At 40.1% G+C, this 23,708-nt stretch overlaps 1 protein-coding gene across 4 annotated transcripts in view; it reads right to left on the bottom strand.

The window, feature by feature from the left end:
- UHMK1 (U2AF homology motif kinase 1) overlaps positions 1-22,847 on the bottom strand; it is a 31,855-nt gene extending 9,008 nt beyond the window's left edge. The window contains exons 1-7 of one of the 4 annotated variants that reach the window (XR_003119433.1): positions 21,759-22,208; positions 19,825-20,117; positions 18,978-19,169; positions 16,240-16,334; positions 6,779-6,855; positions 6,529-6,631; positions 2,790-2,878 (exon numbers count right to left, since the gene is read on the bottom strand). Coding sequence is in view for 3 of the 4 variants with exons in the window: in XM_025385316.1 (XP_025241101.1) it covers positions 2,790-2,878; positions 6,533-6,631; positions 6,779-6,855; positions 16,240-16,334; positions 18,978-19,169; positions 19,825-20,117; positions 21,759-22,026 (1,113 nt within the window). In the remaining variant the exon portion in view is untranslated. Of the gene's footprint in view, positions 1-2,789; positions 2,879-6,528; positions 6,632-6,778; positions 6,856-16,239; positions 16,335-18,977; positions 19,170-19,824; positions 20,118-21,758; positions 22,222-22,731 lie in introns of those variants that run through there. The other 3 variants (XM_025385324.1, XM_025385316.1, XM_025385331.1) reach the window with 3 other exon arrangements.
- Between the last annotated feature and the right edge of the window lie 861 nt (positions 22,848-23,708).

Raw genomic sequence — 23,708 nt, 5'->3', positions numbered from 1 at the left:
GCTGTTCCTTTTGCCTAAAATTCTCTTCCTCGCTTCCCTCAAATCTTGACTCTCATAACCTTCTCAGTATGTCCTTCCCTACTAACCCATTTAAAAGTGCAACCCACCCTACCTATCCTAGCACTCCTTAAGGTTCTTCCTTAATCTGTTTTTCTCCCTAGCATTTATCATCACATTTAAAAAAATCTGATTTGACCACTTTTATGATGGGTACCTAGAACATAATAAATGCTCAATAAATATCAGTTAAATGACTAAACAGCAAGGACAGAATTATACATATTAGTATTCAGTATGTGATACTAAATGTAAAACTATTATCACTAGTTTGGCAATAACTTTTCATTAGGACTAGAATAAAATTGTGTTCATATTTTTGTTTTCATATTTTTTCAGTTGTCAGGAATGTTCATAATACTAAGCTATTAAGATAAAATAATAGCTGGGCGCAGTGGCTCATCCCTTTAGTCCCAGCACTTAGGAAGGCTGAATCGGGGTGGATCTCTTGAATTCATGTGTTCAAGACCACCCTGGGCAACATGGCAAAACCTCGTCTCTATAAAAAATACAAAAAATTAGCTAGGTGTGGTGGCGCACGTGCCTGTAGTTCCAGCTACTCAGGAGGCTGAGGCAGAAGGATCACTTGAGCCTGGAAGGCAGAGTTTGCAGACAGCTGAGATCGCACCACTGCACTCCAGCCTGGGAAACAGAGTGACACCCTGTCTCACACACGCACAAAAAAAGATAAAATAATCCACAACCAGAGATGACTGCACCCCCTAGACAACAGACATCTGGCAGTGTCTAGACATTTTTGTTGTCCAAAGTGGGTAGAAATGAGGAATGCTGTTAAACGTTCTATAATGTAGAGAACAGCTACTCCAACAAAAGAATTATCAGGCTCAATGTCAATAATATCAAGAACAAGAAACCTGAAGATAGAGCAAACTAAAATTCTCTCAAAAAATAAAAATCCGGCCGGGCGCAGTGGCTCAAGCCTGTAATCCCAGCACTTTGGGAGGCCGAGACGGGTGGATCACGAGGTCAGGAGATCGAGACCATCCTGGCTAACACGGTGAAACCCCGTCTCTACTAAGAAATACAAAAAAAAAAAAAAAACTAGCTGGGCAAGGTGGCGGGCGCCTGTAGTCCCAGCTACTCGGGAGGCTGAGGCAGGAGAATGGCGTGAACCCCGGAGGCGGAGCTTGCAGTGAGCTGAGATCCGGCCACTGCACTCTAGCCTGGGCTACAGAGCGAGACTCCGTCTCAAAAAAAAAAATAAATAAAATAAAAATCCTACAAATAAATATTTTCTTATACTCTTTGTCATATAATTTAATTTGGAATTAGAGTTTCTAAAGAAAATGGGTGATAACAAGTTTTAGCCCACACATTTTACAGATGAAGAAACTGGGGATCATCACAAAGCTAATCATACTGAGGCTAGAACTCAGGTTCAAGAATTCTCAGTCCAGCACACTTTCCTTCTTTAAACTATCACTGATAGTTTCTATTACAATTAGAACTTAACCTAACTGGCTTTCTAACTCTACTTAATTAGAACAAAATTAGACTAAAACATTTCTCTAGCTGAACCTGACATAAAGCATGATTTAGCAGTTGGTGTTATTGTTTTTTTTTTTTTGAGATGGAGTCTCGCTCTGTCACCCAGAATGGAGTGCAATAAAGCAATCTCGGCTCGCTGCAGCTCCGCCTCCCAGGTTCAAGCAAATCTCCTGCCCAGCCCCCCAAACAGCTGGGATTATAGGCGCCCACCACCACGCCTGGCTAATTTTTGTATTTTTGGTAGAGACAGGATTTCACCATGTGAGACGGGGTTTCACCATGTTGGCCGGGGTGGTCTCAAACTCCTGACCTCAGGTGATATACCCACCTCAGCCTCCCAAAGTGCTAGGATTACATGCATGAGCCACCTCCCCTGGCCTGGTGTTACTGTTTACAGTGGCTCAAAAATAGTTTTTGTTTTTTTTTTTGAGACAGAGTCCCACACTGTCGCCCAGGCTGAAGTGCAGTGGTATGATCTCTGCTCACTGCAATCTCCGCCTCCCAGGTTCAAGCAATTCTCTGCCTCAGCCTCCCGAGTAGCTGGGATTAGAGGCATGCGCCACCAAGCCGGGCTAATTTTTTGTATTTTTAGTAGAGACAGAGTTTCATCATGTTGGCCACGCTGGTCTCAAACTCCTCATCTCGTGATCCACCTGCCTCGGCCTCCCAAAGTGCTGGGATTATAGGCGTGAGCCACCGCACCGGCCAAAAGTAGTATTTTTTTGAGGCGAAGTCTCACTCATTTCTCCCAGCCCAGGCTGGAGTGCAGTGGCAGGATCTTGGCTCACTGCAACCTCTGCCTCCTGGGTTCAAGTGATTCTCCTGCCTCAGCCTCCCAAGTAGCTAGGATTACAGGTGTGTGCCACCACGCCTGGCTAACTTGTATTTTCAGTAGAGACAGGGCTTCACCATCTCTGAACTCCTGACCTCAAGTAATGCACCCACCTCAGCCTCCCAAAGTGCTGGGATTACAGGCGTGAGCCACCACACCCAGCCAATATTTAAAAAGAAAAAAAAAAATTTAAGTGCTAAAAAAATGCAAGCATATTATAGAACTTTTAGAATAAGTAAAAAGTACAAGTCAGAATATATGAATCATTAAAATGCAAAACTCATAATCCTTAGCAAAATTTTGTTGTACATCTTCCTACAGAACTAAAACATTTAACACAGAATTTTAATAACCTCTGAGTAATTCTGCAATTATGAAAATATTCACTTACTTGTCCTCTGCCAGGATTTTCCTTTGGAACAAGTAGAGATACCACTGGTCCATATTTTTGACACTCCTCTTTTACATCTTCTACAACATCTGATTATTAAAACATATAACAGTAACTGCTCTGATATAATAAACAAGTATTCAACATTTTAAATTTTTTAATCATCAAAGAATTCAGGAATACATAACTAGTAATGAGGTCATTTTATGTCTTGAATAGTTGACATTCAAATGATTCAAAATTTTAAATAATAGTCTGCCACCTTCTACTCTCCCTGAAGGCAACACATAATGATCAGTTTCTTTTTTTTTTTTTAGACAGAGTCTCGCTCTGTCGCCCAGGCTGGAGAGCAGTAGCGCGATCTCAGCTCACTGCAACCTCCGCTTCTCAGGTTCAAGCGATTCTTCTGCCTCAGCCTCCCCCGTAGCTGGGACTACAGGCGGGTGCCACCACACCAGGCTAATTTTTGTATTTTTAGTAGAGACAGGGTTTCACCATATTGACCAGGCTCTTTTCGAACTCCTGGTCTCGCGATCCGCCCACCTCAGCCTCCCAAAGTGCTGGGAGGCCACCGTGTCCAGCCAATTTCTTCTGTATTCTGCCATAATTATTATAAACTTATATACAAGCAAATATGAAATTATAAAAGCAAATACCTTGCTTTTTATATTAAATATGTCCTTTAAGATAAAATTATCACATAAAATTTTCTCATTTGTTTTTATGGTTACGAAATATTTTATTCTACGAATGTTCAATATATTATCTAATATGTCCAATACTGATTAGACAACTTCCAAACTTTTACCATTAAACTCCCCCCAGGCATATCTCATTTCATTTGTGTATTTCTTTCTTTCTTTTTTTTTGTTTTTTTTTTTTGAAACAGTCTTGCTCTGTTGCCCAGGCTGGAGTATAGTGGCACAATGTCGGCTCACTGCAACCTCCACCTCCAGGGTTCAAGCGATTCTCCTGCCTCAGCCTCTCAAGTAGCTTGGATTACAGACGTGTGCCACCACGCCCAGCTAATCTTTGCATTTTTAGTAGAGACAGGGTTTCACCATGTTGGTCAGGCTGGTCTCAAACTCCTGACCTCAGGTGATCTACCTGCCTTGGCCTCCCAAAGTGTTGGGATTACAGGCATGAGCCACCATGCCCGGCCTCACTTGTGTATTTCTAAGTTGACACTCTAGAAACAGAAATGCTGGGTCAAAATTGACATAAATTTGTAATTTTTCCAATTTGCTTTCCATAAAAGTTTACCAATGTAAACTTTCTCTAGCAAGGTACAAAAATGTCTGTTTCCTTATACCCTTACCCACAAGAAGATAATCAAATGTTTCATCACTGTCAATGTGGTTGATGGGTAACAAAGATATTGCAGTTTGGCTCTAATGAGCATTTCCATAATAATAATGAATAAAAGCATATGTGTAAAAGACTTGTCTACTTTCTTTTCCATAAACTGTAGTAAGAGCTATAAATACTTTTTCTTTAAAGTATCCTTTGTCTTTTAATCTTTCTTAGAGTTATTTTTGTCAGGATTGATTTTGTTCAATGCTTATTATACTGGTTCTGAGTTTTTTGCCATATTCAAAAAAGGCCTTTCCAACTTCAGGAATATTAAAAAACAAAATTATACAATGTCTTTTTATATTAAAAAATTATCTCCTTCCCACCTGCCCTATTTCCTTCCCTCATCCCTTTCTTTTCCCTCCTTCCCTATTTCATTCCCTTGTTTTAGTATTTTAATCTTTACTTGATTTGAAATTTAATTTGGTCTATAATGTAAGGTTTAACTTCCTTCCCTGCCTCTATCAAGATTACAAGACAGCTGTTCCAACACATACCATAATTTCTAGCTAAGAAACTTGTTATTTCATGATGACCCTGTTCATCAAAAGTAACAAAGGTATTTAATGGTACCATATATTGTCTGTTGCACTTTAGTTCACTTCAGATTCTTAAACACTAAGATTGAATAGCAACATTTAAACAAAATGTAAAGACTCAGTGTATTTCAAAGCAGAAAAAAAGTCACAGCAAGATAGAAGAGTTATATGGTAGTCTAAAGGTTTATTCAAAAAAAGGCCAAGCTTCAGTTTTAAAGACATCAAAATTATTTGGAGTAGACAGAATGAGGTGATGAAGACAGCAGGTCTTCACAAAGATGAAGACTAAAAGGACATAAGTAGTATTTTGAACTGATCCCAGGAAATTCAGTCATTGTACCTTCATGACCTGAAACAATTTTGAGGGCAAGACTTTCTTTCAGATAGACAACATGAAAACTCAAGACTCTTAAAATGGTCACAGACTCAAAGAAATTACAGTTCTCTCACTACTCTGTCGGGACATGAAACCTCCGCCTCCTGGGTTCAAGCGATTCTCCTACCTCAGCCTCCCAAGCAGCTGGGATTACAGGCATGTGCCGCCACGCCGAGCTAATTTTTGTAAGTCTACACTCTTAATCGCTACATAAAATTGTCTCTCTAGTAGTAGTAACAATAGGTCGATGCAAATGCTTCATAGCTGTTGTCTTTGGTCTAAGTTTGGCCCTGCTTTAGCCTACTCCCTCTCTGTTTCCAAAATGTCCCTACTAAAATACAAGTTTGACTATGTCATTCTCCCATTTAAAACTATTTAATAAACTCTTTACTGCATTCAACAAAGAATAGATAGGTATTGAATACTTACCATAAGTTATTCTATACCTGATGCAAAGTTCTTCACGTATCTGTATTTTGGTGTTACCATCTCTAGGATAAAATCCAAATTCTTAAACATAGCAAACTGGTCTGTACTCTGACTACCTCATTAGCTTTAACTGATTGCTCCCCAACAAATATCTTAAGATACAATCATACTAATTTGCTGTTTTCTGACACTTTCATCTCTGTTTGTGCCACTTACTTCCTAATCCCTCAACTTTTAGCCAAGCAACTCCAAATTACTGAGCTCAGATATAACATCTGTAGAGAAGCATTCACCAGTTACTAAGACTGGGTTAAGTACTTGTCCTTTCTGCCATTGCATAGTACCCTATCTTCAGATTATCACAACTATAATTGTTTATGTAGCTGTCTCCCCTACTATACTAGAGATGGGAAGTAATCCCATAGTAAATATTCAGTTAATATGTCTTAAATGAATAAATGCTAAAAGCAAAAAAGAGAACTAAAATGGAGAAACACAAGCATAGGGAAAGGCTAGAAGAGACAGATCAGACAGATAGAAGCTGTTGGGAAGTTAATCTTCTTCATTAACTGGGTAAAGATGAAACGTGAAAGAGTCAAAAGGACATTATGAATATAAAAGTGAGAGGGCTGGGCGCAGTGGCTACACCTGTAATCCCAGCACTTTGAGAGGCTGAGGCTGGTGGATCACCTGAGGCCACGAGTTCGAGACCAGCTGATCAACATGGTGAAACCCCATCCCTACTAAAAATACAAAATTAGCCGGGCCGTGTGGCACATGCTTGTAATCTCAGCTACTTGGGGGGCTGAGGCTTAAATCCAGGAGGCAGAGGTTGCAGTGAGTTGAGATCGTGCCACTGCACTCCAGCCTGGGCAACGAGTGAAACTCTGCCTCAAAAAAAAAAAAAAAAAAAAAAAGTGAGAGTATATTAGAGATCATATTGTTCAATATTCTCATTAGATAAACCGGAAAATATGAAAATGTTATAGACATGTTTATTCCAGACTTATTTAAGAAAGACACATTATAATTTAGAAAACACTAACCTTCATATTCCTCTTCATTCTCAAGATAATCATCATCCAGCACATTCAGCAGTCTTAGCACTGGAGTGGGAAGCATGACCAGATCTTCAATATGAGGGGCTGTTAAAATTCATCATAATATGGTTAAATGTAAATCCCCCCAAATAAGTTGAACACCAGATAAAGGAACTTGGGAATATAAATTAGTGCGGATGTCTTGAATGACTGTCAAATGACCAGGAAAAAATAAAAGAATATACAACTTACCAAAAGGAATGCTAAAGAATGGGCTGCACAATGCCATTTCAGCAGGAATTCTTCTGCTTGGATCATCATGAAGCATGCTAAAACACAAAAAATAGGTGCCTTATCATTTCTGCTGAATCTTTTGAAAATGCAACCATTAAAGAAAGTAAGAATGTCTAAATGTTCATGACAGCATTAATTATAGTAGCATGATTTATTGAATCATTCACCTATAAAGAATACAAATGCTATTTATTAGTAAATGGTTTAGCAATTCATGATACATACCTATGACATTATACTGTGATTTAAAATAACACTTTTGATTAATAAATGAAATACTGCAAAGTGATTCACACTCTGTAACAGTGAGTGGAAAAAAACCCACAGATTTAGGGTAACACAATTTAAAAAAAAGACAGTGGTGGGATGATTGTTGAATTTCATCAAATTTCTCTAATAATAAAGCAACTAGATAGCAAAACCAAAAACCCATGGACAATATCTATAACAAAAACCATAGGGACACCCTAAATAGCCAAAGCAATCTTGAGAAAAAAGAACAAAGCTGGAAGCATTATACTACCTGACTTCAAAAAAATACTACAAAGCTACAGTAACCAAAACAGCATGGTATTGATATGAAAACAGATACACAGACTGATGAAACAGAACAGAGAGCCCAGGGAAAAAAAATATTTACAACCAACTGATTTTCAACAAAGATGCCAAGAATACACAATGGGGAAAGGACAGTATTTTCAATAAACGGCGCTGGGAAAAACTGGATATTAACACACCAAAGAATAAAATTAAACCCTTATCTCTCAACTACACAAAAATCAACTCAAAATAGATGAACAATTTACATGTAAGACCCAAAACTACTAGAAGAAAACAGGACAAAAGCTGCACAACATTGTTCTTGGCATTGAATTTTTTAATATAACTTCAACAGCACAAGCAACAAAAGCAAAAACGGACAAATGGGATTACATCAAACTAAAAACCTTCTGCACAGCCAAGGAAACAATGAACAGGGTGAAGAGACAACTTACAGAATAGGAGAAAATATTTACAAACTATACATCAGCTAGGGGAGTAATATACAAAATATATAAAGAACTCAATTTGGCTGGGTGTGGTAGCTCACATCTGTAGTCGCAGAACTTTGGGAGGCAGAGGTGACAGGACCACATGAGCCCAGGAGTCCAAGACCAGCCTGGGCAACATGGCAAGATCATCTCCCTACAAAAAATTTTAAAAATTAGCTGGTATGGTGGCATGCACCTGTAGCTCCAGGATCACTTGAGCCTATGAATTCAAGGCTGCAGTGAGCCATGTTTACACCACAGCACTACAGCCTGGGCAACAGAATGAGACCCTGTCTCAAAAAAAAAAAAGAAAAGAAAAAAGAAAAAAAAGAGCTCAAACAACTTAACAGCAAGGAAACAAATAGCCCAATTAAAACATGGGCAAAAGACCTGAACAAACATTTCTCAAAAGAACACATACAGATGACCAACAATATATGAGAAATGCTCAGTATCACTAATCATCAGGAAAATGAAAAAACAAAACCACAATGAGGTATCACCTCGTATCTACTACAATAGCTATTATCAAACAGACAAAAGACATAAAGAAAAGGGAATCCACACACATTGTTGGTGGGAATATAAATTAGTAAAGCCATTATGGAAAGCACCATGGAGGCCTCTTAAAAATTTTTTTAAAACATAACTACCAGCAGTCCCACTACTGGGTATACATCCAAAGGAAATGAAACCAGTGTGATTAAGAGATACCTGTATGTCCAAGTTTGTTGCAGCACTATTCACAATAGACAACATATGGAATCAACCTAAGTATCTATTAACAGATAAGTGTTCATTTCTTGTATGTTAGCTTAAAAGAAATAAAAATAAAAAAACAGATGTGTAAAAAGTGAAAAAAAAAAGAAAAACACAGATGAGTAAAAAAAGAAAATATGATATATATACACAATGGAATACTATTCAGCCATTGAAAAGGAGCAAATCCTGTCATTTTCAACACAGATGAACCTGTAGGGCATCATGTTAAGTGAAATAAGGCAGGTCCAGAAAGACAAATACAGCATGATCTCACTCATATGTGAATTCTAAAAAGTGTTGATGTCGCAGAAGTAGAGAGAAGAATGGTGGTTACCAGAGGCTGGGTGGGAGAGTTAGAAGACAGAAGAGTTTGGGAAGACATTGGCCAAAGCCAAAAGATGCCTAATTACAGTTAGGTAGAAAGAATAAGTTCAAGAGACCTACTGCACAATATGGTGATTCTAGTTAATGATGACATATTGGATTCTTGAAAAACACAGGGAGTGAATGTTAAGCACTCTCATCACAAAAAATGATAACTATGTAAACTAATGCATTTTTTCATTAACTAGATTTAATAATTCCATAATGTATATATACTTCAAAACACATTGCACATGATAAATACATAAAATTTTAGGTCATTAAAAACAAAAAAGACTGAGATGCTGTTATAGTCTAATAAAATTAATGTATCTCTATATAGCTATTGAAGTGTTTGTGGCATAAAAAGACCATTATTTCCTTATTGTAAGTAAGCATTTGTAAAGTAAAAATAAGCCACTTAAAAAACAAAAACTAGGCCGGGCGTGGTGGCTCATGCCTGTAATCCCAGCAATTTGGGAGGCAGAGGTGGGCGGATCACTTCAGGTCAGGAGTTTGAGAACAGCCTGGCCAACACGGTGAAACCCCGTCTCTATTAAAAAATACAAAAAATTAGCCAGGCGTGGTGCCATGCATCTGTAGTCCCAACTATTTGGGAGGCTGAGGCAGGAGAATCACTTGAACCTGGGAGGTGGAGGTTGCAGTAAGCCGAGATCGTGCCCCTGCACTCCAGCCTGGGCAACAGAGTGTGACTCCATCACAAAAAACAAACAAACAAACAAACAAAAAAACCCTATAGTGCCAAACTATCAATAGCAGTAAGATCTGCACTATATTGGCATCTATGTGTAAGAAGGCAGAGGAAAGCTACAATTGATCTGATGAACCAGAGAAAAAAATCATCCCGAACAGCCAAAAGGGACTCACTGGACTGCATAGCAAGAAGCTAGGGAAAAGCAGCTGAAACTATAAGGGGTTATACATTCTAATACTAAGTGAATACAAGGAATTCTTTGTAATATCATGAGGTTGGAGTAATCTAGACACTAAGACCTCTTAAAACTAACCAGCCAAAGCATTTTTTCAGTGCAAAGTCCCACAGTGAGAAGAAATATTGGGAACAGAATCCAAACTGAGCAGGATGAGGGAGAGATAGAGAGGCACCAGAAAAAAGCAGAAGAGAAGAGCCAGGAGATCTCTGAAAAAAGCCACTTTTTGGGAATATTACACAAAACAACAGAAGAGGGAGCCCTGTATAATAAGAAAAGTTATCCCAAGTATATTTTCTTATATAAGTTTAGGAAAATAATTTTCACATAAAAATGAGCAACATAAAAAGGATTATAACTGACTATGCATGGTGGCTCATGCCTGTAATCCCAGCACTTTGGAAGGCAAAGGTGGGAGGATTACTTGAGCCCAGGAGTTCGAAACCAGCCTGGGCATCATAGTACAACTTTGTCTACAAAAAAATAAACCAGGCACGATGGTGCATGCCTGTGGTGCCAGCTCCTTGGGAGGCTAAGGTGGGAGGACTGCTTAAAGATGCAGTGAGCTGTCATCACACCATGGCACCCTAGCCTGGGTCACAGAGCGAGACTGCCTCAAAAAAAAAAAGAAAGAAAGAAAGAAAGAAAAATATCTATTGTACAAAAAAAAAAAAAAAAAACCTGCAAAATGATAAATCTCAGATAATGTATGCCAGAAAGACATGACCATAACACAGATGAACATTAAAATCTACCTTTTTTTTTTTTTTTCCTGAGGCAGAGTCTTGCTCTGTCACCCAGGCTGAAGTGCACTGGTGCAATCTTGGCTCACTGCAACCTCTGCCTGAGGGGTTCAAGCAATCCTCCTCCTGCCTCAGCCTCCAGAGTAGCTGGGATTACAGGCAGATGCTGCTAGGCCCAGCTAAATTTTGTGTTTTTAGTAGAGACGGGGTTTCACCATGTTGGCCACGCTAGTCTGGAACTCCTGATCTCAAGTGGTCTGCTCACCTCAACCTCCCAAAGTGCTGGGATTACGGGCGTGAGCCTACCATTTCAAAATGAACTAAATGGCCACACCTGGCCTTTATAACATACCATTTCAAAATGAGTTAAATGGCCAGGCATGGTCGCTCATGCCCATAATCCCAGCACTTTGGGAGGCTGAGGCAAGCACATCACTTGAGGTCAGGAATTCCAGACTAGCCTGGCCAACACGGTGAAACCTCATCTCTACTAAAAACATGAAAATTAGTTGGGCCTGGTGGGGTCCACCTATAATCCCAGCTACTTGAGAGGGTGAGGAAGGAGGAACGCTAAAAGCTGAGAGACAGAGGTTGCAGTGAGCACTGCACCACTGCACTCCAGCCTGGGCGACAGAGTGAGACTTTGTCTTCTCCTCCCCCTGCAAAAAACGAGCTAAAGATATTTTTTTAAAATGACACAAGATGTGAAAGAGCAAGAGAAAAAAAAATAGAAAATCACAAAAATAAGGTAATAGAACTCAGGAAAGAATTATAAATTAAAAGAAAATCATTTCATAAAATAAAATTACACTACAAGAGATACCAGGATGAATAAACACAACAAATAACGTCTTAAAGAGAAATAGTAGGCAAAAAGGAGGATATTCTTAAAAATCAAAAAGGCCGGGCACGGTGGTTCACGCCTGCAATCACAACACTTGGGGAGGCCGAGGTGGGCAGATCACGAGGTCAGGAGATCAAGACCATCCTGGCTAAAACGGTGAAACCCCATCTCTACTAAAAATATAAAAAATTAGCCTGGCGTGGTGGCGGCGCCTGTAGTCCCAGCTACTCAGGTGGCTGAGGCAGGAGAATGGCGTGAACCCGGGAAGCGGAGCTTGCAGTGTGCCGAGATCACACCACTGCACTCCAGCCTGGGCAACAGAGTGAGATTCGGTCTCACACACACACATACACACACCAAAAAAAAAAAAAAAAAAAAAAAAGAAAGAAAAACAAAAGAAATAATGGGTTGGGGGTGGTGGCTTATGCCTGTAAACCCAGCATTTGGGAAGCTGAGGCAGGAAGGTCACTTGAGTTCAAGACCAGCCTGGCACATGGTGGGACCTCGTCTCTTAAGAAAGGAAAAAGAGAAAATACAGAATCAAGCAAAAATGATAGCTGGACGCCGTGGATCACACCTGTAATCCCAGCACATTGGTAGGCCAAGGCGGGCAGATCACCTGAGGTCAGGAGTTCGAGATCAGCCTGGCCAACATGGTGAAACCCTGTCTCTACTAAAAATACAAAAATTGGCCAGGCATGGCGGCAGTAGCCTGTAATCCTAGCTACTTGGGAGGCTGATGTGGGAGAATTGCTTGAACTCACGGGACAGAGGTTGCAGTGAGCCGAGATTGTGCCACTGCACTTCAGCCTGGGCAACAGAGCGAAAACTCCGTCTCAAAGAAAAAGAAAAGAAAAAATGGCAATATTGAATATAAGGCAAAGAAAATCAAACATATGTAGACTAGAAGGACATGAAAGTGAAAACCAAAAAGAACCGAAAAAAATATTAAAAACTGTACTTTCAGAACACTTTTCTAAAACAAACGAAGATCTGAAACTACACAGTGAAAGGCATACCGTATTTCTGACCCAGAACAATCAAAGTCAAAAAATATTTTGCTAAAATCACTACACATCGAAGAAAAAGTTAAAATCCTCTAGGCATCTAGACAAGAATACCAAGTGATTTTTTTTTTTCTTGAGACAGAGTCTCGCTCTGTTGCCCACGCTGGACTGCAGTGGCATGATCTCGGGTCACTGCAACCGCCGCCTCCCGGGTTCAAGCAATTCTCTGCCTCAGCCTCCTGAGGAGCTGGGATTACAGGCGCCCGTCACCACGTCCAGCTAAATTTTTTGTATTTTTAGTAGAGACAGGGTTTCACCATCTTGGCCAGGCTGGAAGACCAAGTGACTTTTACTGAGTCACGAAACTTTCAACAGAAACCCATGCACTAATATATAAGACACTAAAGGAAACAAAAATGTATGAGATTGGGATGAGACACATACAGGACTTTCAGGGTGGTGGGCAAAGTTTTCTTTCTTGATGTGAATGGTAGTTACAAGATGGGTACAATGTTCCAACAGATTAATTAAGCTACACATTTGCTTAATTAGTGCTTTTAGTATCTGCTTTATTCAACAACAACAAAAAAGGTACAAGCGACTTGTATGCATATATAACACGATATGCAGAAAAATAGTGGAAGGAGCCGGGCACGGTGGCTCAAGCCTGTAATCCCAGCACTTTGGGAGGCTGAGACGGGCGGATCATGAGGTCAGGAGAGCGAGACCATCCTGGCTAACACGGTGAAACCCCGTCTCTACTAAAAAATACAAAAAAAAAACTAGCCGGGCGAGATGGCGGGCGCCTGTAGTCCCAGCTACTCGGGAGGCTGAGGCAGGAGAATGGCGTGAACCCGGGAGGCGGAGCTTGCAGTGAGCTGGGATCGGGCCACTGCACTCCAGCCTGAGCGACAGAGCGAGACTCCGTCTCAAAAAAAAAAAGAAAAATAGTGGAAGGAAATATACCAAAGTACTAACACTAGAATGTGGGTTTATAATTTTTATTTTCCTCATCATGACTTTCTATAGTTTCCAAATTTAGTATTCTATGTAAAATGGGGGGGAGCTATTATTTAAAAAATAATAAAAATAAAAAAGTCAATACTATAATTTAGATGATTTAACTTCCATGCTAGAATCCATTTCATAATTTTTCACTCCCTTCTCTTCAATGTAAAATGCAATTTAAAATATCTCATATCAATCAGATACTAACAGCTATTTAAAACTAATTTGAAAAATATACACACAAATAAGTATGCGTAAAATTGGTGAAATCGGAATAAATCCTGTGGATTATACCTATTTCAACTTACTGGTTTTGATACTGTGTATACTACAGTTATGTAAATAATTACCACGGCGGGAAACTGGGTAAATGGTAAGGACCTCTCTGTAACATTTTCGCAAAGTCCTGTGAGTCTGTAACTATTTCAAAGTAAAGACTTAAAAAAACTAATTTAAAGGTTTATAGGGCCGATTATTAAGGTTTATAGGACCAATATTCAAAGGAAACTATAATACTCTTAACTCAAACAAGGGATCCATACTTTTCTGACGTACTAATTATTTTATTCATTTCCGGTCCATAGTCTAGAAATCTGAAAAGCCTCCTATTTAATAATACAGTCATACACTGCCTAATGACGTTTTGGTCAACAATGGACCACATATACAACAGTGATCTCATAAAATTATACTGGGCTGAAAAATTTCTATCCCCTAGTGACATCATAGCTATCATAATCCCCGATCGCAACATATCACTCACATGCTTGTGGTAATGCAGGTGAGTAATGTGTTGCAGTAGGACACAGATGTAAACAAAACTACTGTACTTGATAATGACAATACAAAGGTGCTACTGGCTTATGTATTTGTAACTATTTTTTTTTATTCCTATTTTAAAGTGTACCCCCTCCCCCAAAAAGTTAACTGTAAAATAGTCTCAGGCAGGTCCTTTGTGAGGTATTCCAAAACAAGGCATTGTTAACATAGGAGATGGCAGCTCTATGCATGTTACTGCCCCTGCAGACATTCCAGTAAGACAATATGTGGAAGTGGAAGACAATGATATTGATGATCCTGACCCTGTGTAGGTCTAGGCTAAGGTGTGCTTATGTCTCAGTTTTTAGCAAAAAAAAATTTTTTTTTTTTTTTTTTGAGACAGAGTCTGGCTCTGTCACCCAGGCTGGAGTACAGTGGCCGCATCTCAGCTCACTGCAAGCTCCGCCTCCCGGGTTCCCGCCATTCTCCGGCCTCAGCCTCCCGAGTAGCTGGGACTACAGGCGCCCGTCACCTCGCCCGGCTAGTTTGCAAAAAAAATTTAAAAGTAAATAAGATAAAGAAAAATTAAAGTTTATAAAGTAAAAAAGTTACAGTTAAGCTGTTAAGCTGACTTATTATAGAAGAAAACAAATTTTGGCCAGAAGCAGTGGCACACACCTGTAATCTCAGCACTTTGGGAGGCTGAGGCAGGCAGATCACTTGAGGTCAGGAGTTCGAGACCAACCTAGCCAACATGGTGAAACCCTGTCTCTACTAAAAATACAAAAATTAGCTGGGCATGGTGGCGTGCACCTGTACTTCCAGCTATTCGGAAGGCTGAGGCACAAGAATCGCTTGAATCTGGGAGGCAGAGGTTGCAGGGAGCCAAGACTGTGCCACTGCACTCCAGTTTGGGTGACGGAGTGAGACTCTCAGAAAAAAAAAAAGAAAAAAAAATTTTTTAAATAAATTTAGTGTAGGCTAAGTACACAGTTTTACCCTTAGTCTTAGAGTGTACAGTAATGTCCTAGGCCTTCACATTCACTCACCACTCACTCACTGAATCACCCAGAGGACCTGTAGTCCTGCAAGCTCCATTCATGGTTAAGTGCCCTATAAGGTATACCATTTTTAATCTTTTATACTATATTTTTAGTGTACCTTTTCTATGTTTAGACACAATACTTACCATTGTATTACAACTATCCATAGTATTTGGTACAGTAACATGCTATATAGGTTTTAGCCTAACAGCAATAGACTCTGCCATATAGCCCAGGTGTGGGCAGAAATCTGAATCATTTATGTTTATGTAGGTACTCTATGATGTTAGCATGGCAAAATCACCTAATGACATATTTCTCACGACAGATACCTATTGTTAAATGACACGACTGTACACATTTGTATTTTCAAAATATCTATTGTATTTGGATCTATTCAGACATCAGAAAAACTGTATCTGTCCCCAGACCATTGTCAAGAGTAATTATTTAAAGTATAGTTAAAAACTATCTTATTCAAAATGGTTTTTGGGTCTTTTTTTTAGGCGGAGGGGAGTAGTCCAAAAGCAAACTCAATCTTTAGTTAATAAAGATTCTCTTTAAAAACCTGCTTACCATCAAGTATATAGAACTGCCAGGGCTATGAGAGGCTAAAGGTATAGTGGCTCAGTATCTATCTTCCAGTGAAAAGGCAGCTGCCAGGAAAAGCTTAATATCCCATACTATGAGCAAAAGAACATTCCTTTGAAAATAAATTTGGTGAAACTATTTGATTACTTATGTTCCTTATAGGAAGCTAGCCTGCATAGACTTATTTCTAGGGGAACAAAACCCCTACATGGATCAAGCAAACTAGAAATAATATAAATCTGTTCAGAAAGAAAAAAAAGACGTACCATTTCACATAGTACATGTATGCAAAGTAAGTTTACAGCATGTGTAACATACCTTTTGATAAGGTCTCTTAGGTGATAGGCTGGAATCGCGGCATTCACCACTGCTTTACTGGCAAATATGTGATCAATAATAGCAGAACTGTTTGCCTTAAAAAAGGGAGAAAAGTCTTCCTTTTGGTTATTCAGTCTGTATATTGAGTACTAGGCATATAGCACTATTTGAGAATAAAATGCAACAGAAAACACTATCTTCTGAGAGCCTACAATCTTTTTTTTTTCTTTTTTTGGAGACAGGGTCTTGCTCTGCCACCCAGGCTGGAGTGCAGTGACGCAATCTCAGCTCACTGCAACCTCTGCCTCCCAGATTTAAGTGATTCTCCTGCCTCAGCCTCCTGCGTAGCTGGAAATACACGTGTGTGCCATCACATCCAGCTAATTGTTTGTATTTTTTGTAGATATGGGGTTTCACCATGTTGCCCAGGCTGGTCTCAAACTCTTGGGCTCAAGTGATCTGCCCACCGTGGCCTCCCAAAATGCTGGGACTATAAGTGTGAACCATCGTGCCCAGCAAGATCCTACAATCTTAACAGAAGAAATAATAAACATAATTATACACTTCTAGAGAAGAACATTTTTTCTTCATTTGCAGTACCTAGCACTCTGTGAACATCTACTAGACGAAAGAATAAAAAATAAGTACCAAAGCAACCACATAGGAATGTAGTTTAATGCAAAAATGAACGTATAATAGGTGACTCAGAGTATCTCCGTGATGAGTCTTCAATTGGTTTTCAGACAGAAATAAACTATCAAAGAGAATATGATGCAGTATTAAAACATCTTATTTGTCATATTACTCATTCTCTAAATCTTTAAGGAATATATTTTCTCCTTGAATACTATGCTAACTCAGAATTTAGAACTGTGTATACGAGTTAAAAGAACTGATACCATCACTATCAGTACTATCATTATCAGTAAAATTTATTAAATACTTACCATGAGCTGCTTGCTAAAAGTATCATTTCTTTATTAACCTCAATAGTCTTATGAGATAAATGCCATTATTATCCTCATTTTAAAGAAAGCAAACCATGGCTTAGTGAACCTAAATAAATAACTTAGTAAGACCTTTGTGGAGGCAAGATACAAACCCTAGTAGTTTGACTTTAGAGCCCATGCTCATCATCAGTTGGCAATTCTGCCTCCATAGAAAGCGATAAAACAGAAAAATGATGTTTTATCTAGAGGCATATATTGGAGATCCCATTACTGCACATCACCCCTCTAAATTTCACACAAATTTGAATGTGATCTAGTTCTGATAAGCTCTAAGCCAAGCAGATATAGTACAAAAGGCTCAAAGACAGTCAAAGCTCATTCAAATAACTGATCTATGTCTGGATTAGCACTAAGAAAGAATACTTCGACTCTTGATTGTCTGGGGTACCAATAATAAAGAATGATACTGATTTTATTCCCAAGAAAGCAATTTTTACCCATACAAGCATCAGGTATATACATTGGGCTATTAAAATATCCCTTCCAGGAAATGCTACAACAGAAATCAGTGTCTAGGTGTTTAAAAGAAACAAAACTATATGTTATAATAGCTATATAGTATGTATTAGATGCTCAAAAAAACACTTGTTGCTTAGTATCAAAAACTTGTTGCTTAATGTCTAAGTTCCAAACCTCCTAATATTTGAATGAACTTTTTGTGCGTTTATGAATTAGGAATTAACTACAGTATGTTTTCAAAGGTATTGTGGGGCTTTAATGTTGTGATAATATCAGTATCCTTTAGGCTACTATTTAAGTGATCTTCCTGCCTCGGTCTCCTGAGTAGCTGGGACTACAGGTGTGTGCCACCACACCCAGTTAATTTTTTGAGGTTTAATAAATACAATGCTTTGGAATGATTATTGGTCTTGATATTAAACAAGTATTAAAATATCTTTTATACTTTTTTTTTTTTTAACTACAGACCAGGGTCTCACTACTTTGCCTGGGGGCTGGTCTCAAATAAGCCTCCCACCTCAGCCTCCAAAAGTGCTGGGATTACAGGTGTGAGGCACCATGCCCAGTAAAAATAATTTTTTTAACTGCAAAGGAGTTAAGATAATCTATAAACATTATCATTTAACTTATAAGCTATGGTTGTGTTAGTAACACTTTAGAACTTAATGTTACTGTTAGTAAACAAAAGAAACCACTTTTGCTTCTTCAAGAAAATACATTCATTCAAACATTTTATCGTACTTACTATATGCCAAGCCACAGGCTAGGAACAATAAGAATGCAATACTCACTAGCACATTGATAGCTATAGGAGTTGGTAGTGGCATACAAGTATCATAAATAGAAAAAGGAGTATCGACAACAGACAGCAATCAAGAGTTCTCTAAAAGAATCATCATAAATTGGCCAGGCGCGGTAGCTCATGCCTGTAATCCCAGCACTTGTGGAGGCTCAGGCGGGCGCATCATGAGGTCAGGAGTTCGAGACCAGCCTGGCCAACATGGTGAAACCCCGTGTCTACTAAAAATACAAAAATCAGCTGGGCGAGGTGGCTGGCATCTGTAATCCCAGCTACTCAGGAAGCTGAGGCAGGAGAATTGCTTGAAACCGGAAGGCGGAGGTTGCAGTGAGCTGAGATTGCGCCACTGCACTCCAGCCTGGGCGAAAGAGTGAAACTCCATCTCAAAAGAAAAAAAAAAGAATCATCATAAATTATATACTCTTAAATTGAAAGTAAGGACCCCAAAGCAAAGCACTGGCGAAGTCTACCTTCCATTCCTGAGATCTGACTGTATGTTTCAGTTTCATTCCTGAGAACATTTCCAGTAAAATGATTCCTAGGCTCCACAGATCAACAGCTGAGGTACACTCTGTATCACTCTGCAGGCCAGCCTGGGCCAAGCAATTTTGCAGTTCTGCTTCTGGAGCCCGATACCCGTCTGTCTGAATATACTTTACATCCTAAAAAAAATGAGTAAATATTACAACCAATAAAAAAGCTGCTCCCTTTCTATCCATCTCTACGGTGAATTTACTTCCCTAACAGTGCAGTAAACCCACTGCCAAGCTAAATGTTAAAAATTTTTAGTCCTTGGTTACCATAATTCCTTGGTTCATTAACTGGGCAATTCTCAGAGGCAAGCTGTACATTTCCATAAAGAAGTCTTCTTTGGATTGTCTCTTACCTATTAGGCACTGCTGATAATAAGGACACTTTGCAAAGAAACAATAAACCATGGAGAAAGGAGGATTTGGCAGAACTGTCCCATGCATTCTGCCACGAGCTACAGCCCCAACACTGAAGGGACCAGGAATAGTAACTCAGCAATTAGCCAAACACGCATAAAATTTAGAAAACCATTCTATGTAGGTTAAGTATCTATAATATTCCAGAGCTCTCGTGCTTCACTGGCTCCTCCTACCTGACCCAAACATTATGTCTTTTTTTTACACGGTGGCACTGAAATTCTTTTGATTTGCTGCATCCCCTGGCATTTCAGTATTTTAGATTAAAATGACCTGTAAGTCCCTACTAAACTACCCTTGTCATTTAAAAATATTTGGCTTCCACCACTACATTTTAAACTGCGAGAGAAAAGAAAAGGTTATTTCTTACCTGATTGCCTTCTTTGAAGCTAAGCCCAAAGTCAATGAGTTTAAAACATTCATTCTCCGCACTCCACAATATGTTACGTGGCTTGAGGTCTGCATGGACATAGCCCTCATGATGAAGAAAAGCAAGGGCCTCCAAAACATCTCGGGCACAATGCTGTATCATCCACATGGAACAACCCTGGTGACTGGAATATAAGAGCAATTCCGAAACACTGACATCCAGGAGTTCAAGCAACAGACAGCGTGATGGCACATTTGGAGAAAAGTGGATTGTAAACACTCCATACAAAGTCACTAGAAAAAGAAATTATCATACTTTAAAAATCAGACTCAGAGTAAGTCACTATTAAAGTAGGTAACTGCAGTACAAACTTGCGATAGTCTAGATAAGGATAACTTTGCTGAGCAAGCTTCCACTGTAATTTATTTTTCCCATGAATAAGATCTTTTGGCAATTGGGTTATTTTAATAAAAATAAGATGAGAGAGCCTACAATAGCTGATTACCATTCACAGATACTACATACAGTACAATTACTCAATTTGTGTTTACCGAGTACTCAGTGGTGATGCACATGAACTTGGAGTGCCAACCAAAAATGATTAAAAGTAAAAATCCAAAATATAAATAAATAAAACTTATTGTTGCATCATGAGGTCCTTTTAAAAAAGTTTTAAAAAGTAAAAATCCAAATATTAAGCAACTCTTTTAAAAGGAATGTCACAATGTGCAAAAACCAAACTAAAGATTGCTTCTTCATCCAAAATAGCAGTCTAGGTCTGTCACAGTGGCTCATGCCCATGATCCCAGCATTCTGGGAGACCGAGGCAGGAGGACTGCTCGAGCCCAGGAGTTTGGAGACCAGCCTGGGTAACAAAGGGGAACCTCCTCTCTACAAAAAATTAGTCAGGCGTGGTGCTACGTGCCTGTAGTCCCAGCTACTTGGGAGGCTAAGGCAGGAGGATGGCTTTAGGAGGAATTGGAGGCTGAAGTGAACTGTGATCTCGCCATTGTACTCCAGCCTGGGTGACAGAGTGAACTTGTCTCAAAAAAAATTAAAACAGAAAAACAAACAGCTATCTATAATCTAAATACTAACGAAGAGATTGAGACTTTCCGGATGAAATTTCAACTAATCTTGCAGAGATTCAGCAAGTTCTTAGGCTTGCAAAAATTTTCCCTTTTCAGTACCAAAGTTATAGTAACAGACCATTTAGTAAACTAAAAAAAGTAGCACTAGTGTTAATTCTTCTCCAAAATGGTATTATAAAAAAAACTCACTTTTCTTTAATAACCAAAGCCATAACTACTGATAAGCTTTCTGTCGTGTAATGGAAATGAAACCTTTCCACAGATCAATCATCAGTGATCATTACATAGCTTACATTCTGAGTATCTGATTCATGAAACAGTCTCACGAGAGCAAAGGCACAGTGTTCCTAAATTTCACACTTCTATAAGGGCTCCCATGGAATAGTGAATCATTTCTTCCAAATCCGTACTAAATATATAATAGGTGAGCTATATGAGTTACCAACATTGATGTCACAAGGCCCAGACATAGTTCCCATTTTCTACTGGTATGCAAAGATCCAAAAATTTCCACACAAGACACGACAATCTAGCAAAGACATGCCTCCTCTCACTAGAAAAGATATTTCTGTATGCTAATGAATGCGGCACTCTCCGATGGGACTCGAAGCAGGACAGAATTTACTGAGCATCTGTGTGACACCTGGCAAAGCGGACCACCAATTCCACTATACCGCAGACAGTAATACAGTGAAAGGGGAAAGGGGCCTGGATCGGGTGATAAAGAAGGCTAGACCCGCTTCTCCCGCAGAAGGGGAGGAAGACAGAACGCCAGACAGCGAGAGGAGGAGTGTGCTCGGACTGTGACCCGGGCAAGAAAAGAAAGGAGCCAGGGGCAATTACCGATGTTCCTGTGACCCTGCAACTGTTCCAGCGCCGCCCTCTCTTTGCGGAAACCATACTCGGCGGCCGAGGCCGCAGCCCCGGTGGTTCCTGGCGGCAAGAACTGCTTGAGGGCGCCGGGCGGCGAGCCAGGGTTGCCGCAGCAGCGAACCCGATACACCGAGGCGGAGGAGCCGCTACCCAGACGGCTCTGTACCTGCCACAGCCGTCCGAAGGCCTCCAGAAAACGCGGCGGCTCCGCGCCCCAGGCGCAGCCGGATCCCGCCATCGGTGTGGGCTAAGGGCACGGACTCGGGAGCTGACGCGACGCCTGAGGCAGGCCGGCCAGGCCCGCGGTCACATCCCCGCCAGCCGGACAGCGGCTCCGCAGGGAGAGACCTGCAGCCGCCTCACCGACTTCCGAGACTTCAAACAGCCATGACACCGGAAGCCGTGGTGCACCCGAATCCCAGAAGCCGGAAATGGAGGAAGAGCCTATCGTACAGGCCGAAGGAGGGGGGCTCAGAAGGGGCGGGGCCTAGAAGTGATTAGACGAGTTAGGTTTGGAAAGAAGAACCGAGAATAAGAAGTAACCTTAATCATTGAGTATCTACCATTCCAAGCCCAGTGTTAACCGCTTTCACATAGACCTGAAGCTAAAACTGGTCCTTTTTCTTGTTGAGGCACCTCACCTCACCACTAGGAACCCAGAAAAATAAAACCCTACCTACATTTCTCATAGAAAGGATCCCAAGGAAAACACACCAGGAACAAAAAGAATTTACCATCACCTGCAGGTCCATGATCACCAGTAACCACGATTCTGGATGCCTAGACCTTTGTGCTTCTTTTAGATGTAAACCAAAAATAAAATTCTAAGCTCCCCCGCCAACCATCGGAATGGACTTTCTCCTAGGTCAGGGCACTCAAATTCTGAAAGACTGGTTCAGGCCATGAAGGGAAGTAGGGCCCTGTCCGAGTAGCCTCATTATACCTCTCTGGTTAATGTCAACACAGATCTTCAGTCTGGTAAGAAACATATACAATCTATTTTCTCGGAAGCCTGCTCCTGGAGGTTTCATCTGCATGATAAAACTTTGGTCTCCACAAGTTCTTAAGACAACCCAGACATTCCTTTCTATTGATAACTCTTTCAACCAATTGCCAAGTAGAAAAATTTTAAATCTGCCTATAACCTGGAAGCACCCATTTCTCCCCCCACCAATCCCCGCTTCGAGTTGTCCCACCTTTCTGGGCCAAATCAATGTATTTCTTAAATGTATTTGATTGAAATCTCATGTCTCCCAAAGTGTATAAAACCAAGCTGCACCCCAACCACCTTGGGTACATGATCTCAGGATCTCCTGAGGGCTGTGTCACAGGCCATGGTCACTCATATTTGGCTCAGAATAAATCTCTTCAAACATTTTTCAGAGTTTAACTCTTTTTATCAATATAGTCCACCTTGCCTATGGCTCCCTCATCAAAAAACATTCACCCTGGGCAAACATGGATCTGTTTCAAATTTTTATTTTTCATTTATTTATTCAATTATTTTATTCATTCAGCAAACGTTTATTGAGTAACAAATGTAGCAAATAGGCATCTCAATCCACAAACTAGGATGTGTAAGAAATGTAGCCGCCTTTACTTTTCAGTCATTCAACCTTTTCTCTTTCAAACTCTATTCTGATTGTGTGGCAAAAACTTAGTATCAGGCAATAGGCCCTATCTTCTTTTCCTCAGGTTTTGTGTAAGTTCCCAGCCAGGTTCGAGATGGTTCATATAGTGCTAAGTGGAAAGTTTGAGAGGTTGAGGACTAAACTCTGACCTGTCTTCTCTCTTGCTCAAGTTTTTTTTTTAGACGGAGTTTCGCTCTTGTTGCCCAGGCTGGAGTACAATGGCTTGATCTCGGCACCTCAGCTCACCGCAACCTCCCCCTCCCGGATTCCAGCGATTCTCCTGCCTCAG

The sequence above is a fragment of the Theropithecus gelada genome, chromosome 1 (genome assembly GCF_003255815.1).
Source record: "Theropithecus gelada isolate Dixy chromosome 1, Tgel_1.0, whole genome shotgun sequence".
In the NCBI taxonomy this organism is placed as follows: Eukaryota; Metazoa; Chordata; class Mammalia; order Primates; family Cercopithecidae; genus Theropithecus; species Theropithecus gelada.
This window is presented reverse-complemented; position numbering and strand designations above follow the sequence as displayed.